Genomic DNA, 19,277 nt, shown 5'->3' with positions numbered 1-19,277 from the left:
CTCCAGCCCTGCCCTGTGGGTGGGTGATGTCCTGAGTTGTTGTGGAGGGGGAACCATTCACACCCCCAGCCAAGGTGGTGGCAGACGTGCAAATCAGCATCTCCCATGGTCGGCCACATCTCCTCATCGCCACACCGGGCGTTGGAACCTCCCCCCTCCCCCAGCCCAGGGGAGGTGCAGCTTGCTTCAGTTTAACATTTCATCAGAAAGGCATGGGTTTGGACAGTGCAGCACTCCCCCAGTACTGCACCAGGCCAGAGAGTCATCAGCACAGAAACAGGCCCTTCAGCCCACCAGTTCCATGCTGTACGTTCACATGTGTCCTAATTCTCCCCACATTCCCATCACCTCCCTGATCTACTGTGGGCAATGAACTGGAGACTCCAGGACAAACCCACAGGGAGAACGGGCAAACTCCTCGCAGCACCGGAGGTCGGGATCGAACCCGGGTCCTTGGAGCTGTGAGGCTGCGTCTCTACCCGCTGCACCACTGTCCTGCCCAGAGGAGTCCTGGAGATCAGCTGCTGATGAGCTGTGGATTGCTGCCCCCTTGTCTCCTCACACTGAGCACAGGAATGCCCCCAGTGGTAACGCATGCCCCATTTATTAGATTGTTCCGGAATGACAAAGCAGCTGTGAATTGGTTTCCTGTGTCTGTGGAGCAGTGACCCCCTCTGCCTCTATAAACAATGCTTAGCACACTGCCTCACTTCCTATGAGCACTCTGTCTTTAATTTGTGTCTTCCAATGCAACACACAAACTGGAGTCTCTTCAGGAAACCCTTCACTTCCTTTCAAAGCAGTGAAAGTTCCTGGAAAACCTTTCAAACTCCCTCTGGGAGGCTGAATCTGCCACGCCAACTGTTTCCAAGGAAGGATCTTCTCTTCCAAACCCATTGAAGAGGGGTTGGTAATTGCTTACTCACTGTCACATGTACCGAGATACAGTGAAAGGCTTTTATTTGGTGCCACCCAGACAGCTCATGTCATACACAGTACATCAAGGAAGTATAAAAGGCAAACAGTAACCCAAAGTGCCATCACCTCCACCAATGAGTTCTCCTGCAATGCTGTAGATTATCCCGGCACTGAGCCAGGCAAGAACGTCACAGGACAGGTGACCAAAGCCCAGACAAGGAGTGGGGTTCAGGATTATCTTGTGGAAGGGAGAGGCCGAGAGGTTGAGGGAAGTCACTTGGGGTCAGGGTGCAGGCAGTGGTGGGGACAGTAAAATTCAGGGATGGTCAAGGTGCCAAAAGTTGGGAGGAGCAGAGATCTCGGAGGGTTGTCGAGCTGTTGCTTAACAAAGGAGGCAACGTGAGCTGACAGAGGAAGGGAGTGTGCTCATGGGGGAGGCAGCGTCAGTCATTGGGAGGAGGTGCAGGGGCAGTGTTTGGCAAGGGGGCAGGCAACACAAGCCAATAGCACTGGCGAGAGTGAATGGGATGTTGGGTGACATTTTGAACGAGATTGAATTTCAGGAAGCTGAGCGGGGAAGGTTGGTGAGGAGAATACTGCAGCCTGGGAGCTGTTCTGAGCAGATTGTGTCTCTGCAAGTGGAGATGACACCGATGAGTATCTCAACCCCATGTCTCTCACTTGTTTGTTCCTTGCCTCCCTTTCTCTCCCTTGCTCTCCCCTCACGCACTCTCCCTCTCCCTCTCTGTCCCACTCACCCACCCCCCAACCAATCTCCCCCCTCTGTCCTGGTGTTGGGTGTGGGGCAGGCTGGTGTATTTTGCCTTGTGGCTCAGTCACACGCTGATCAAGGCATTCTAAAAATAGCAGCTGAGTTGTGTGCTTTGTGCTGGAAATGATGCCAGAGCCCAGTGCTGATGGAACTGTGGGAGGCATGAATCAGCCTTCAGGGGTTTCTGCCTTTCACTGCTCCCTCACTGTTGTTGGTGTATTGGAGTCATCGTCTTCCCCTGGACCTCTAGCCCAAGCTTCTCTCACCTCCCTCACCCCCTTTCCCATCGTGAGTTCAGGCTTCCCTATCCTCAGTGACAACTTACATTTATCGAGCCCCTATTCCACTGTACAGCAGCCAGGGAACTTCACTGGACCAAACATCTTGCTGCATCACAGGGGGAGATCCAGGGTTGGCACAGAGAAAGGTTCAGGCTCTTTGACTTGGGCTTGGCTGGTGTTTTCCTGAATCGCAGGAAACCTTTAGTTGAGAGGGGGAGAAGCTGAGACTCACCTGCCTGGTTGAGAGGAGGGAGCTGCTTGTGGTGTTGAAAGGCTGGAAAGTAAGGTTGAGTGTGTGAGTAAGAGATATCTGGCCGTGCTTCCTCTGCCGTCTGCCAAAGTACGGGTGAGTATTCAGAGATTAAGAGACCCTGACCGGCTCAGGAAGTTCCACGTCACTTCCTCAACAGCGAGAGGCTTCCTGCAGTGTCGAGCACTGGTGTAATGGAGGAAAGCTGGCCGCCAGCTTGCACACAGCAAGCTCCCACAAGCAGCAATTGAGCATAGTGGTGGGTAGGGTTTTTGCAATGAATTTCACTTGCTCCCACCAGTCGTGTGGGTTGACGCCCTTTGGGACTGTGTGCGCAGCAGGTGTCTCTGAAGAGCATTCACCAGCCACGCCTCAAAGCACCAGGATAAATAGTGACTGCATAATGTTAAATGATTACTTGGGACACTGTCAGCACAAGGCAGCCTCGGAGTTATTTCCTGGGTCCTGCTGGTTCATTGAGCCAGCCAGTTGGCCCTTCGAGCCAGTTCCAGCATTCAATATGGTCAGCCATGATCATACTGAAAGGCAGGACAGGGTTGAGGGGCTGAATGGCCTACTCCTGCTCCTTGTGTGTGTTACTCACCATTGAAACAACTTCACTCCTAGTAAACTCACATTGGCTGCAGTGAGACCAAGCACAAAATGCACTCACTGCACAGGCTGCTCTGACAGCACCTCCCAAACCAGGAGCTCAACTCCCAAGGGCAGCAGGTGCAGGGGAACACTACCACATGCAGGTTCCCCTCCCAATCACACACCATCCTTCATCATCTAAATCCTGGAACTCTGCCCAACAGCACTGTGGGAACACCTTCACCAGAAGGCTGACAGCAGTCATATCTTACCCCTCTCTGTAATCTGCCCCTACCTTAAAAATCTCCAGGGTCTCTGCGCTTTCCAATTCTGGCCTCTGCTCATCCCGATTTCCATGGCTCTGTTATTGTTGGCTGTGTCTTCAGTTGTCTGGAGTTCTCGCCCCCAGACCTCTCTGCCTCTTTTCCATCGCTCCTTAGACACCCTTTGTTTGACTGGTCTGTTGGTTATTAACGTAAGTTCTCAGGATCTGAATGTTGTTCTTGGCACTGCTCCCGTGAAGCACTGATGGTAGAGGACACCACAGAATTGGGAGATGTTCAGGGGCGCAGTGGAGCGAGCCCCAGACTTGGAGTCGGGGGGTTGGTTCGGTGTCACAGATGGAGAGACACTGACCCGATCCAGTGGCAGCTTGAAGAGGTAACAGTGACCCAACAGGACCAGCAAGCCCCCTGCCAGCCAACAACCTTGGTGTAGTGCTGTACTATTTGACCCCACCTTCCCACAGTCTTGGCTCATCCATTGCTGGAACCTTCACCCTGCCAACTCCAGTGTACTAACCCTGAGGGGCCCTCCCACTCTGCTCTCCCTCAACCTCGGACTGTGTCAGGAACAAACACTGACCCGAGGTTCATTTGCCCATTGGCGTTCCCTGACCCACTCCACCTTCCAGATGAGAATAACTCCATTTAAAATCCCTTGATGCATCCATAGTCCCAACCCCTCCCTCTCTTCGTAACCCCCTCCAGCTCCACAACCTCTCCAGGTCCAGCCACTCCCCCCAGTTATGTTTTTCTGCCCTTCCCTGACTGCAGTGGGTGCAGCTGCCTGGGCCCCGAGCTCTGGAGCTCCTTCCCTGAACCTCTCCGCCCCATGTGGATGAGAGTGATCTTCCTCAAACAATCTCTGTGAGGACCTCTCACGTGCACTCAAATGACCAATGAGGCTTGGTTTAAACGTGCACCCATGACAGTGTGTCACCCCACGTATTTATGTTCAGCCCCCAGGAGTGGACCTTCCAACTGCCTTCTGGCCCAGAAATGCTGGTCAGTGGGATTGGTGTTGATGGATACTTGGCGATCTGCATGGATATGGTGGGCTGAAGGGCCTGTTTCTGTGCACAACTCCAAGTGAGAGAGCTTGCTGCGAGCTGCCACGTTTCCCCACACGGTGACTCAGCGTTTGGTTGCAACTGAGACGTTCTAAGATGGTGCAAGATGTGAGAAATGCAAATTCTGCCAGTGGAGCTCAGTGCTGGCAGGTGGAGCAGTTTGGGAGAGATAGTGAGGTCACGGTGACACTCAGCGGAGTAAAACCTTGTGGGATTTTGTGTGTGAGCAAAGACGTGTCACTGGGAAAGCTACAAAGCCTTTGGGCAGGTTTGACCCTCACTGCCTGTCAATGAACTGTTTCTCTCTCACCCCCAGCAACCTCCCCACCAGCAGAAATGTTATACTTTGAATTAAACCAGGGAGGGGCTGCCTGAATGATGCACAAGGGTGGCTCATCGCTGAACCTCTCCACCCACTCACAGTTAGTTTCAGCAGCCCGTGCCTGACCTGAGAGATCTGGTCGTCCAGGGCCCTGCTGATGCCTCATTGCTTCACCGTGAGCTCGTGACCTTCCAGCCTCTCTGCCAAAAGCTGGTGAATACTTCAACTGAGTTAGATTAGACAGCAGTGATCACAAAACCTCCAGATTGTTGTAACAACCATCTGTTTCACCCTTGACCTTGAGGGAAATAAGTCTCCTCCTTACTTGGGCTGTTGAAATGTGACCCAGGACCCACACAAAAGACGTAACTGTCCACCCTCCCCCAGTGACGGGAGATCCGGGACGGGGGCAGAGCCGTGGTTATGTGTTGCCAACTGTTCGACTGTAAATGCAGCACGTGTGATGGAACACCTCACCTGAGAGTCATTGGAAACTGTGTGTGGTCAGAGCCCCAGCCAGTATTTCCCTCAGCCCCCTCCCCAGCCCAGTCCATGAACTTGTTGTTACACCCCCTCACCAACTGGCCCATCCCCCTCCCCAAGGGAACAGTCTGGGACTTGACTTGGACCCACTGTTTGGTCTCTGCCTCTGGTTTGACCAGCTGCTGCAGAAAGTTTTGGATGCCAACCAGAGCCCCTGGCATTGTGCTCACCAGAAGGTGAGCTGGAGTTTGGTGCTGCACGTGGGTGGTGACCCAGACCCCGTCACTCCCACGGTAGGCGAGCCACAAGCCCGCTTCTGGGCTAGGACCCAAGCCCCCAACCCTGAGAGAACCTCCCCTCATGGGGTCAGTGCCCAGTCATGGAGAAAAGCTCCTCACTGGCTCAGACCCCCAGCCCTGGGAGAAGGGGCTGTGTGTTGTACACATTCGGTCCTCTGACATGGTCACCCTTCTCCTGTGTAACTCACACTGACACCTCCATCTCTCACATAACCAGCCACTGTAGAAAACCTGGCTCATCTCTGACTTCCCTGATTTGATAGAAGTTTATAAAATTACGCAAGGCGTAGACAGAGTACAGCCAGTATCTTTCTCCCAGGATCGAAATATCTAGTATGAGAGGGCATGTATTTAAGGTGGGGGGGGGGGAGTACAAAAGAGATGTGCGGGCAGGGAGTGGTGCCTGCCTGGAATGGGCTGCCTGGGGTGGCGGAGGAGGCAGACAGCACAGGAGGGTTTCAGACACCCTGCACGTGCAGAGAAGGGAGGGATCTGGTCATTGCGCGGGGAAGAGGGATTAGATTAATTAGGAGTCATTGGTTTAATTAGTTCGGCACAACGTGGTGGGCCGAAGGGCCTGTTCCTGTGCTGTACTGTTCTGTGTTCTCCACACGGGACCCAACCCTCGCCGTAAATGTGGCCAAGTCAAGTGTCCAGTTGGAGGCACCTCAACACAGACACTGCCTCCTGATGGTGGGATCATTGCAACAGCAGGAGACATACACTTGGGAGACATTTACACAAAAGCAGAAAGATGTGTGAGAGTGCACTGATGTCTGATGTACTGAGCTGGCCTGACCAGCCCAAGCCGGAGTGTTTGTCCAACAAGGACTGCCCCCATTTGGTTTGGGTCAGGAAGCCGTCTCCTGCTCTGTAACCACTGTTGAGCTCCTAAATCTCTTAACCCCTTCATCCCCCCCCCCAACCCAACCCAATCAGTGCAGTGTCTGCGCTCCACCCCCCCCCCCCCCCCCACACACACACACACCCTGAGTGTAGGCCGCCCAGGTATCCTTGTGTGTCCTTTCCGTGTGATGTCTGACATTGGACATGCTGTGGTGGTCTTTCCTGCCTTCTGGCGGTGAAGGGGAGGGTCGCCAGGGGAGGTCTCGCTGCACCAGAGTCCTCCCCCTCTGCACTGGGACCGTGGGGTGGAGAGGGTCACACAGGGCGGTGTAGTGCAACAGGTTTTTAAGTTGGTTGCGGACTGTTTCTGCGTCCCAGAGGAGTCTGTATTTCATGTATCTGTGGAGAGTTGAGAGGTTGCAGCCCTAACATTTAAAGGGGCTGCTCCTCAAGTTCTGGCTACACTTCAGCCCCACTCTCTTGATCTTCAGTCACCCCATGGGGAGGGGGGTGAGTCCGTCGGGGATCCTCCTTGTCGGTCTGCTCCTGGGGCTGGCCAAGGTGGCTGTTCACGGGTCCAGGCAGCAGGCTGTCACGGGTTCCCCCCAAGCCAACTGCCTGCCCCTCGTCCGAGGATATGTCCATGCCCATGTGTCCCTGGCTCACTCGAGGCCTTCTGGGACCAGTGGACACCCCAGGGGCCGGAGTATTTTCTGGACAAGGATTATGATATTTTAATTTAATGGTATAAATATATAGTATAAGTAATGTTATTTTTAACATTACTAATACATTTACAACATTAAATTAAAATATTGTCATCCTAGTCCAGGAAACACTCCAGCCTGTGCAGAGTGTTATTTTTAACATAAACAGAGCAAACAAAAGAAAGGTACTTGGGTCTCTGTTATAACCAGCACTTCACCAAGCAGTAGCACCTCCCCAAGGTGTTGTGCAGCGTCCACCAGCTGTCAGTGGGTTTTGTACACACATCCGGAAATCTCTCTGCTCCACAGGACTGACGAGTTATCGGGACGTCAGAAGCTGGTGGTGCTGTCACTGGGAGACTAGTGGGGGGAGGAGTGATGGGGCAAGTTGTCTGACTGGTTCTACCGAAGGTGTGTCTGATCCACACCGGGAGCAGTGTGCTCCCCAGACAAAGCCAGACTTCCCCGCTCAACATTCCTGAGACAGGCTGCGACTCCTGCTCTGTCCCTGTGCAAGCATCCACCCACCGACAAGTTCCCAAGTGCATGGCATTGAACTAATTGCAGAGAGACGCTCCCATTCCACTGGAGTTAATATTTTCTTTGCAAAGAGCAATCATACTGAACACTGTTCACAGAGCCGTCTGTGTTCCATCTCTCCCTTTATCCACAAGCCCCCATATTATGTGTTTGGATTTCATTTTTTGTTTTAAAATAACTTCATTAACACAAGAATTTATGTAAAAACAGAAAATGCCGGAAACGCAGGTCGGACAGCATTCACGGAAAAAGAAGGTGAAGCTCCAGGTCTGCCCCACAGACGCTACCTGACCTGCTGAGTGTTTCCAGCCCTCCTGGGGACCACCGGTTCTGCAAGGCTTCCAGTGAACCAGCAGGCCCTCTGCTCCCTCTCCGGCAGGCGGGGGCAGGTGTCCTTGGAAAGAGGGGCAGGCAATCAGCTCGGTGCTGCCCCCTTCTGCATTGTCTCAGTGCCGCAGTGCATGAGGGTCAAGCTCCCTGGAGTGGGATTTGAACCTCTGATGTCCTGACTTGGCAGAGGCCCTGTGCTCCCTGGAGTTTCCTTCCCCGCAGCCGAGAACAAAACCCCCGTGGCTGCTCCTCAAATTTCCTTTGTCGCCTGCCGATGAAGTAAAGAAGCTTCCCTCGAGATCCAGCTGTCACACCCTGCACAATCAGAGGAAACTCGAGCCGTTTCTTCATCTGTTGCCTCACTGGGTCGAAATGTTGGAATGCCCTTCCCAACTGTGCAGTTGGAAACCTGTACTGGAGCCTGAAGACCCACAAGGTTCAACAATGTCCCTCTTCCCACTGCCATCGGGTTCTTGAACCAACTAGAAAAACCCTAATTCTATCTTTTCCCTCAACTTGCACTAAAATGTTATGTTTATTCCTGTTTGTTCTGTTGTGTAAGTTATGTCTAATTTATGTTAACTTAAGTTTATGTAATTTAGGTTTTTATGTCTGTAATGTGCTGTGCTGCTGCCACAGGAGTTTAGATTTCCTGGCATTTATACCCTGGGTACGTGTGCGCATGACAATAAACTTGAAACAGTAATGCACCTTCACCTGAAGGCCTGTAGTGTCCCAGGAGCATGCTTCCTCACCCCTACCTTCTCAAGGGGCAACTCGGGATGGGCATAAATACTGGCCTTGCCAGCGATGCCCAGGTCCTAAAATTCAATGTAAAACCTTGTCTTTATTCTCACATGAGAAGCTGTGGGAATAAGTGGGGACTGGGAACTAATTGTTGGTGCAGTGCGTCACTAACTGGAACTGCAGAGTCTCTGAGGAGCTTAATTAACTGGCAATGTGGAAGTACAGCTACTTGGGAGCACGTCACTCACAAGTGTGCGTGTGCCTGACTTCACAACAGTCGACCGTCTCCCATCTCCAGCTCCTCACCAATCCGCATGGATCGTCTTCCATAACCAACCTTCCTTGTAACTCACAGGCGCGAGGCAACCCAGACACTCCGCATGGCGGGATATCTGCTCCAGAATGTTCACTGGTGTGACGTAGGATACTCCTCTCACTCCCTCCGCTCTCCCTCTCCCTCCCCCCTCCTCCCATCTCCCTCCCCCCTCCTCCCATCTCCCTCCCCCCTCCTCCCATCTCCCTCTCCCTCCTCCCATCTCTCTCTCCCTCTCCCTCCTCCCATCCCTCTCTCTGATCTCTATGGTCCCAGCACAATAACCATCCCACTCATGTTCCACCTCCGCACTGCCCCTGCCCACTTCTTCCTCTCGTTCCGTCCAGAACCTCTGAACACTGAACTGCTCTCCATTGAGCCGATTGGTGTCACTTCCCCCCTACCCCCCCCCCCCCCCCCCCCCCCACTGGCTCTCTGGGCCATGATGTATTGGTTCTTTGTGTGTTGCAGCTGGATGGAAGCCTGTTTGGACGAGGAGCTCCCTCCCACAACTGAGCTGGAAGAAGGTCTGAGAAACGGTGTCTATCTGGCAAAACTGGGCAACTTCTTCAGCCCCAAGGTGGTGTCCCACAAAAAGATCTACGATTGTGAGCAAACCAGATACAAGGTAATGGTCCTATCTGCCTGTTTCCCTCTGGGAGCAGCTCCTCACATGGATGAACAGGTAGCGGGGAAATGTCCACCACCCTGGGTACAGGGCATCAGGTTCCTGGGGCAAAGACGACCCTGAGCACAGACAAGAACCACTGTCGGCACCCATGTAGAATGAATGGGTTGAACCTCCACGTGAGGGAATGTACCACTGGGGCAGGAACAGTGTGGCATTCGCTCATGAATCCAGGAAAGTTGTGGAAGAATCTTCATTTCCCGAGTTGAGTATTGGGGCTGTGATGTTATGTTGCACTTGGACATTGGTGAGATCGCACTTGGGAACATTGTGTACAGTTCTGGTCTGAAGGGCTGGTCAGTGTACAGAACGAGCTGCCAGAGAAAATAGTTAGGCGGCATGGTAGTGTAGCGGTTAGCGCGAGGCTATTACAGCACCAGCGATCGGGGGTTCATTTCCCATCGCTGTCTGGAAGGAGTTTGTACGTTCTCCCCGTGTCTCCGTGGGTTTCCTCCGGGTGCTCCGGTTTCCTCCCACATTCCAAAGGTTAGTAGGTTAACATGGGTGTAATTGGGCGGCGCAGGCTCGTTGGGCCAGAAGGGCCTGTTACTGCGCTGTGTAAATAAAGTTATAGGAAAGACGTCATTAAGCTGGAAAGAGCACAAAGGAGATTTACAAGAATGGTGCCAGGAGTCAAGGGCCTGAGTTGTAGGGAGAGGTTGGGCAGGTTGGGACTTTATTGCTTGAATGTGGGAGACTGAGGGGGGACATTATAGAAGTGAAATGCCCACAGTCTTTTATCCAAGGGAAGGGAGTCTGAAGCCAGAGGGCACAGGTTTAAGGTTAAAAGGGACCTGAGGGGCAACTTCTTCATGCAGAGGGTGGTTAGTACACAGAATGAGCTGCCAGAGAAAGTAGTTGAAGCAGGTACGATAATGATATTTGAAAGAGATTTGGACAGGTACATGGATAGGAAAGGTTCAGAGGGACATGGGCCAAATGCAGGGAAATGGCATTAACTTAGGTGGGCACCTTGCTTGGCATGGATGAGTTGGGCCAAAGGGCCTGTTTCTGTGCTGTAGGACTCTGGATGTCGAACTTGCTCCCACACTTGAGTGGATGGATTTCATGGGAGACTGTTTAAACACAAGGGAGAAAGAAATATTGTGGGGGGAGATGGTGAAGGATGGAAGGAGGTGGTGTGGAGGAGGACAGACCAGTTGGGCCAAATGGCCAGTGTCTGGCTTCCAAACTGCCTCTTTCTGACGGGTGAATTGGTGTCAGCTCCTGCTCTTCGGAGTAAACAGATCCCCTTCATGTCTGAATGTTTTTCTTCTCTTAACCAGGCGACTGGGTTGCATTTTCGACACACGGACAACACCATCCAGTGGTTTAACGCCATGTCAAACATTGGGCTGCCCAAGGTAAGATCTCCCGCTGTTTGCAGTCAGTGACACTCGTTCTCCTCACACCTCCGTGGGAAGGAGCAGGAATGGTGAAGCAACAATGGCAAGTCCTTGAGGAAAGGTCCCAGCAGATAGTCTCCACGTGTAAATAATTCCACCCTTCCACCTCAACCCTTGTTGTCAATTTATCATTGTTCTGAGCCACTGCGTTTCTTCTCCCCCTCTGGGCTGTTTCCCCAAATGATATTTCCTGGAAATGTCCTTCCCTGGCACTAACCCACCAGCTGGATTGCTGGATTCCATCAGGGGTCTTTAGTCCCTTCCCTGGATAAAAGGACCCAGTAGGACACTTGCCCAGCTGGAGTCAGCCTTGGGGAGGGGGAAAAGACCGATGTTTCCTCACCCATTCTGGAGAAAGCTGACGATGATGCCAGTATGCAGACAGATGCATAGTTCGGTGTGGAAGACGTGCCCGGTCGGAGCACAGCTGGAGAGACCTGTCCTAGACCCGTGCCCCTGCCCTGTGTGGGGAGAGGAATCTTCTGACAAAAGTTGCAGGTTCTCTCACTGTGTGAAAGAGGCTGTGTGCTTGCAGGGAATCATTTTGTTATCTTGTAGAATCCACCTCATCTGACATGGGCAGCCAGTGAGTTAAATCAGAAAGGGGCAAAGTGATGAAGGTGAAATGGACCTTGTCCCTGCTGAGGAGATTGTGGGCTTGGACCTCAGCTGGGGTTTGTGTGGAGCACAGACCACGAGGTGGTGGCTCAGTCTCACCTGATGCTGTGACAGGGAATCTCAGGAGTTGGGGGCATCCATCCCAACTCACTCTCCGTGACTCCCACCAGCACCTGCCTGTCAGATCAAGTTGCTGAACCAAGTGTCTGTCTCCAGAAGAGATCAGGCATCCTGGAGCAGTTGTGCAGATGGTGATGTGTGGTCAGCTGACCGGCCAATGCATGGAGAACTGCAGCCAGAGAACTTGCAATACCTTAGTTCTTTTGAACAGTCCTGGAAGTCCTCTGAGCCCCCTTCAACCCCTCAGCACAATCGCTGATTCTGGGAGAGAACAGGGATCCTTTGACTGCCTCCGGACATGCCCTGTGAGTTCTGACTCTCCACCGGGTGACCATGGAGATTTATCCAACTTGTCTGCGTGCTTTGTGGCCATTGCGATGGGCTCGATGACTGTCACAACTCTGCTCTATTTCCTGGTACTTCATAACCTTCACTCTGATGTGCGTCAGAGTGATGTGCGTTCAAATGAAAACTAAAAAACTGCAGATGCAGCAAATTTGAAATAAAACCAGAAAACTCTGGAAACTCTCAGCAGATCGGGTGGCATCTGTGGAGAGAGAAACAATTTAACGTTTCAGATTGAAGATCCTGCATCAGAGTTAACATTTCAGGTCAAAGAAGGAGATTTGAACTGAAACACTGACTCTGTTCCTCTCTCCAAAGATGCTGCCTGACTGCTGAGTGTTTCCAGCATTTTCAGTTATTATGCTTTCCCAGTAAACAGGACCTGCTGTGTGAGCGTGTGGGAGCCACCCCTTGCTTCCCCCGAGTGAACCAGACTGCTGGTGACCTCCGCACCCCAGACAGACCCCCAGCTGAGGTCCTGACCCAGCATCTTGTTACCAGTCCTGCTGCCACTTCCACAGCTTTGCTCAACTCCTACCCTACCTCAGCTCCTCTGCTGCCGGAGTCCCCACCGGCCAATGGAGTTGATGTCCTTGGTCAGATCTCTGCAGACTTGAGCTGATTCAATCCCTGCTGCGATATGCCATTCTCGCGAACGCACACTGCTTCTCATCTGACAGGACCTCAGAGTTAATATCCTCCAGTTATGTTAACATATCTCCATGGCAGCACCCCTCCCTTCTCTACAATCCCCACCAGACGGGACATTTGCTTTTCTGCCTTCCCATCATGGATACAATGGGCTGAATTGTGTCTTTAAATTTCTCTGAATCTCTAGACTCACAAATGCCAATTACTGTGACTGGCAGGAAATTCCAGCCAGAGTTGTATTCTGGACCCCCTCTTCCTTCTCATTGTTCTTGTGAAACTTTAGGTGTGTTGCAGACAAGTTAGAGGAACCAATGCATCTGCTGTGGCCTTGTGAGCACACTGCTTATCGATAAAAGGCCAACACATTTAGCAGGAAGGATTAGGCAAAGTAGCAGCATGAAGTGAGCATTGTCCTGTCAGCTTGTGAGCCAATCTGTTCCTCCAACAGCACGTGTGTTTTTTACAGGCAGCAGCCCTGGCTGAGGTTAATTGCATCTGGCCTGATGAGTCATTTCATTAACAATTATCTGTTTCATTTGATGTAGATTTTTTACCCTGAAACAACAGACATCTACGACCGGAAGAACATGCCACGTTGCATCTACTGCATCCACGCCCTCAGGTATGGTCACTTGGTGTGAACCATCTGTAGTGTTCAGGAGACTTCGAAGTGCCAGTTTTCCCTTTTGATTGTGTGAGATGATACCACGAGGGTAAGGTGGGATGGTGTGCCTATTCCGTGAGCCTCAAGGTCAGAGAGAGTTGAAGTTGGCAGTGCTGCCCCTGCAGTTGAATAACCCAATCTCGTTCATTGATGTCCAGCCAGCCTCAGGTATCTGGTGCCTTTGTGTGACAACAGGAAATGGTGCCAGCAGGACAGAGAGGAGATAAAAGGGGGCAGCAAACCATCTGGTTAATGAGGTGACGAGGGGTTGTGGTTAACCAGAGGACCACAGTCTCTGAAAGTTTTTGCATCATTTGGCTGCATCTCAGGAAAATGGGGGCAGCCAGTCTGTGACCGAATCACAGCGCTGGGTGTGAGCAGGAACTTCTCCCCAGTGAACCAGGGCAGGTATTATCCCTGTGCCTGCCAGAGCAGATTATGTGGTTGTCATCATGTGGAAGTTATTAGGATCTTGCTGTGCACTGCTAGAACAGTGACTGTGTGTCCAAACTGTTTCACTGCCTGTGGGTGTGAGTCTTTCCACGAATAAAGGACTGGTTTTCTTATCCCCACACTTGAGTTGAAATTAGTAACTAGTAACCCGTTCACCAATCAGTATTTCAGCCTGTGTTCCTATTGGAAAATTCATGAGGATCCATGGGTGATGTGATGAAATCTCATTCCGGTGATGGGGGCAGTGGGGGTGGTCTGACACTGGTCTCTGACCGCATTAACCTGGCTCCCCCATATGTTGGAGAGAGGGTCAGAGGAAGTGTCCCTGCATACAGGTTGTTAATATTGAGGCAGATCAACGGGTTGCTTCTGATGCCAAGGAGCAGGGGTTGGACTGATCAGGGAGTTGGAACTGTGATTGCTGCTTTTTGACCCTGTCCTGAATGCCTTGGGGTAGCGTCACACCAGTGCCCCATAACCAGCCTGCCAGCCTTGGTGTGTGAGCCTAACAGGGAGGGCACCGTGCTCTGACCCCAACCAATTGCCTGGTGTTGCTACCCTCTCAACCCCGAGATACCTGAGGGGGGTACTGGGAACTCCTCCCCACACCCTGTGGCTCAGCCCAGACCCGAGAGGAGGAAATAGCTGGAGAGGGATTTTGCTGTGCTCAGTCAGGGGAGCCCAGGCCATTCAGGGAAGGAGGAGGCTCTCGTGAGCTGGACTGGAGGGGTCCTGTCAGACAGGAGGGGCAGAATCCCAATCAGGTTTATTATCACCGACTCACATGACATGAAATTTGCTGTTCTGTGGCAGCAGTACAGGGCAAAGACATAAAATTACTGTAAATTACAAAAATAAATAAATAGTGCACTAAAAAAGGAATAATGAGGTGGTTCATGGACCGTTCAGAAATCTGATGGTGGAGGGGAAGAAGCTGTTCCTGAATCGTTGATTGTGGGTCTTCAGGCTCCTGTACCTCCTCCCCAATGGTAGTAACGAGAAGAGGGCGTGTCCTGGGTGGTGAGGGTCCTCAGTGATGGGCACCGCCTGTTGAAGCTGTCCTCGATGGCAGGGAGGGTTGTGCCGGTGATGGAGCTGGCTGAGTCTACAACCCTCTTGTGATCTCAGGGCAGGGAGTGCCTGGGCTAAACGGCTGCCGGTGGAGTTGATTGGCGCACAAAGCCATAGTGTGTGCTGACCCAGCCGCTTCCTGTTGTGGGGCCAGCAGTTTCCCACTGCTGCTGCTGGCAGCCGGAGCCAGCTCGTTCCCTGCAGGAAATGCCAAGCCGATGATCCCATGGCTGCTCGCGTCTCACTTGAGGGGTCACACCCTCCCACCGCAGTCCTGGACCGTTGCCCCTTGTTGCCGATCAGCCACACCCACTTGACCTCTGACCCGGCTCGCAGTCCCGAGCAGGCAGCACCAGGCACCAACAATGTGCGTCTGTGCATCGCTGCTCAGGCAGCTCCGTGGCCTGAGGCTCTTTGCAGGAGTGCAGTCAGACACACGGATACCCAGCCAGAGCCGCAGGCAAACACTTGGTCAGAGAGCTGACTCACAGCACTCGTGGGATCTTGCTGTTCACGGTCTGTTCACATTTCCTGCATCATAACAGTGTTTACACACATCAGAGCATTTAAACAGCTGTAAGGACTTCTCGGGACGACCTGCCTGGGATGGGAGAGGTGCTACAGAAATGCATCTCAGTTTTGATTTTTTTTCCCCCTCTCTTGTTCCCTCTGCAGTTTGTATCTCTTCAAACTGGGACTGGCTCCACAGATTCAGGACCTTTACGGGAAAGTTGCTTTCACAGGTGAGGACAAACTTTGTGACAGACAGTCAAAGGATGATGAAGGATCTTTTGTACGTCACGTACTGACAGCACGTTGACACTTAAAATACACAGTGCTTGGGGAGCGTGCGCACAGAGGCAGAGGCACACACACCCAAGCGCGCTGAGGTCCATTTGTCCTCTCACATGAATGAAAAGATCCCATGACAGAAGGGGAACACAGGCCCCATGATGTTTAACTCCTGATTATCCTCACTGAAATGATGACCTGGCCAATTCTGAGCTCCCGATGATCTTCAGTGCACTGGCTGTGGGCAGGAAAGGAGCCAATCAGTTCCCTCACAGCCCACCCCCTTCGATCAGTGGCGCTGGCGTTAATCCCATGCCTCACAGCTCCAGTAACCCGGCTTCGATCCTGTCCCACTGCTGTGTGGAGTTTACGTGTTCTCTGTGACCGTGTGGACTTCCTCCACAAACTCCAGTTTCCACCCACATCCCAGAGGTGCTAGTGAGTTAATTAACCCTATAAACAACCCTAATGTAGGGAAATGACTGAAAAATCAATGGGGAGTTGATGGGCTTGTGTGGGAATGGGATCAATGGGATGCTGTCTGGGAGCTAGCATGGATCCAATGGGCCGACTGGCCTCCTCACCTGCCATAATGAGCAGGTACAGTTGTTCCTCCTCCTCACCCTGACCTGCTGGCACTGTCAACGTTGTCCCACTTGCTTGGAACAGGGAACACACGGGAGACAGGTGGAAACTGCCACCAATGAAAACTAGGAAAGGGAGAGTTCTGTCTTGAGCTAGCACAGGCACAATGGACTGAATGACCTTATGACCTTAAATGTCAGCAACGTATAAGAAATAGAAGCAGAAGAAGGCCATTTGGCCCCTTTGCCAGGTGCCATGCCATGTCTATTTGTTGGCTTCTGGACCAGTTCCCTTCCCCAAGTCCCAGTCCCCATCCCTGTCTCCCAGCCAGTACCGGTTCTCGAGGGAGGGGCAGAGACTGACGTCAAGATTGGGCCGATGGCCTCTGGTTCACCCAAGCTGGTTGCCCAGTGCTAGCAGGGAGAGCGGGGCAGGGAGCTTCATCCCCCTCCCTCCCCCAGGGACGTTTGACAAAGGTGCCAAGTTGCAGAGCTGCTGCCAGAGGGTGTGGGCACCTTGGGTGTCAGTGGTTCGGTTGTTCCTGGAGCAACGGTTGTCAGTGGGCGAGGCTGCTGCCCAGGCTGTCATCTTGCAGATGTTCACAGCTAATTTATCAGACCTGGGGCAAAGTGTGGACGAGACAAACTGACCACAAACCAGTGAGCCGCTCGGTGGACCCAACCTCCGGGCCAACGACGGAAGTCTGTTCAGTCAGGGTGCCTGAGGCCGTGGATAACTCAATGACCCTCCCCCACCAACCACCACACCTCCAACTCTTGCCCGATCAGGCAGCCCCCTTCTCCCAGGCCTGGGAAGAGCTGCAGGTTTGGGAGCAGGGACTGGAGGTTTGGGTGGATTTGGGATTGTACTTCTCGCTCAGAGGGGGCAGACATCCTGTGCTGTCTCCAGGGGGTGAATGAGGAGCTCATTGGTGGTGTTCGATCTGTCCGCAGCTTGGTGGAGCAGGCAGTCCCGGTCCACCTTCAACACAACTGGGGCTCCATGCAGATCAGTCTGAGAAGCAGCAAATAATCACGCCACACAAATTCCAGGCAGTGGCCGGTGACAGCGGAGAATCCACCACCTTCCCTCTACATCAATGGCATGACCATCACCAAGTCCCATTGCAACATCTTGGGGCTGACCACTGACCAGGAGCTCAACCGCACCATGTGAATACAATGGCTGCAAGGGCAGGTCAGAGGCTGGGGATCCCACAGTGAGTGATGCCCCTCCTCCAGCTTCTCCTCCAAGTCGCACACTGCACTGACTTGAAAATATATCGTCCATCCTTCATTGTCACCGGGACCAGCCCCCAGAACTCCCTCCCCAGCAGCACCGTCACCCGAAGGACTGCAGTGGCACAAGCCGGCCGCTCATCTCCGCCTTCTCAGGGCAACTGAGGATGGAAAATCTGCCAGTGAATGCCGGATCCTGGGAAATAAGCAGATTCATAGAACATGGAACACAACAGCACAGTACAGGCCCTTCGGCCCACAATGTTGTGCCGACATTTTATCCTGCTCTAAGATCTATCTAACCCTTCCCTCCCACATAGCCCCCCCCCATCTCTCTATCATTCATGTGACTATCTAAGAGTCTCTTAAATGTCCCTAATGTATCTGCCCCCACAACCTCTGCCGGAAGTGTGTTCCACACACCCACCACTCTGTAAAAAAAAACTTACCCCTGACATCCCCCTTATACCTCCCTCCAATTTCCTTAAAATTATGTCCCCTCGTGTTAGCCATTGTTGCCCTGGGAAAAAGTCTGACTGTCCATTTACTCTGTCTGTCTGTCCATTCCCATTTACTCAGCTGATCTCCATGTTGGGAGTTGGGATGGAGGTGGTTTAAAGACTCTGATGAGGGACAGTGCACAGGGCATAGCCCAGGGTGGGGTGAGTAGGTGCTGAACACGGCCCGGGGGGGTGGGGTTGGAACGAGCCTGGGACGGGGCTTTGGATGGGGGTCTGGGTGGGGCTCCAAGGTGCAGAGAGTCTAAAATCCCCCTCACACGGGGTGGGCTTGGTGTGGGGGCTCCGTGTCAACCATGGAAGATGGGTTCGTGGACTGACCTTAAGGTGGGACTGGGTGAACACAGGGCTCTGTCCGGTCATCAGCCAGCAGTGGGGATGGGGGGGGCGATGGGGTGGGGGTCCCCGAGAGGAAGCCTCCCTAACTCCCCCCCTCCCCGCGGTCTGTTGCAGAGGAGGAGATCAACAACATGAAGCGCGAGCTGGAGAAGTACGGGATCCAGATGCCGGCCTTCAGCAAGATCGGGGGGATCCTGGCCAACGAGCTGTCGGTGGACGAAGCTGCCCGTGAGTGACGCCAGCGCTGGCGACCCCCCCCCCCCCCCCCCCCCCCACCCCCAGCTGCGGGATGTTCTCCAGGTTTGACAGCGTGGATGAGTTGGGCCGTGTAAATCCATGACCAACGCACTGAGCCTCTTTGACCGACCCCGGGGAGGGGGCGTAACCGACCCCAGGTTCCGGTCCCTGAGCAGGGTGATGTGGGGAAAGAATAACGGCCTAGATATCCAACCACTGGGGAGGCCGACTCAGTAACTTGGCACAGCAAGAGTACACAACACTGACCTACATTTACCGAGCTGCTTCTAAATGTAAAACCATCCCAAGGCTCCTCATTGGGAGTGTAAATCAAACAAAACCAGTGGAGACATAAGAGACGGCAGATGCTGGCATCTGGAGCAACAAACCAACCTGCTGGAGCAACTCAGCGGGTCGAGCAGCATCTGTGGGGGGAGAGGAATTGTCGAGACCGTACGTCAGGGCTGAGGGGGGGGGAGAGCCGGTGTGAAGAAGGGAGGGGAAGGGTGAGACGGGCAGGCAGGTGACAAGTAGAGGGGAAGTGTAGGGTTTGAAGTCAAGGTGAGTTTATTGTCATCTGCACAAGTTAACGTGGGCACAGGTGCAATGAAAAACTTACTTGCAGCAGCATCGCAGGCACAGAGCATCAGATAAGCAGCGTTCACAAGAAAAAATATAAATTATACACAATTTTTACAAGAAAGACAGAACAAAAAAAAAGTCCATTTTAGTGCAAAGTGATCAAAGCGAAGGGGGTTGCAGAGGTAGGAGGGGGTTACAGAAAGGAGCATAGGTGTAG

The 19,277-nt window shown here is 52.9% G+C and overlaps 1 protein-coding gene across 1 annotated transcript in view; it reads left to right on the top strand.

Moving 5' to 3' along the window:
* Positions 1-19,277, top strand: part of iqgap1 (IQ motif containing GTPase activating protein 1) — an 84,413-nt gene that overhangs the window by 19,001 nt on the left and 46,135 nt on the right. Inside the window, exons 3-7 of the mRNA XM_052042410.1 lie at positions 9,225-9,381; positions 10,728-10,805; positions 13,127-13,203; positions 15,445-15,512; positions 18,356-18,469. Of these exons, the coding sequence (XP_051898370.1) occupies positions 9,225-9,381; positions 10,728-10,805; positions 13,127-13,203; positions 15,445-15,512; positions 18,356-18,469 (494 nt within the window). The remainder of the gene's footprint in view (positions 1-9,224; positions 9,382-10,727; positions 10,806-13,126; positions 13,204-15,444; positions 15,513-18,355; positions 18,470-19,277) is intronic.

The sequence above is a fragment of the Pristis pectinata genome, chromosome 32 (assembly GCF_009764475.1).
Source record: "Pristis pectinata isolate sPriPec2 chromosome 32, sPriPec2.1.pri, whole genome shotgun sequence".
NCBI classification, from domain to species: domain Eukaryota; kingdom Metazoa; phylum Chordata; class Chondrichthyes; order Rhinopristiformes; family Pristidae; genus Pristis; species Pristis pectinata.
The sequence above is the reverse complement of the archived record's forward strand: the minus strand, read 5'-3'. Positions and strand labels throughout refer to the sequence as shown.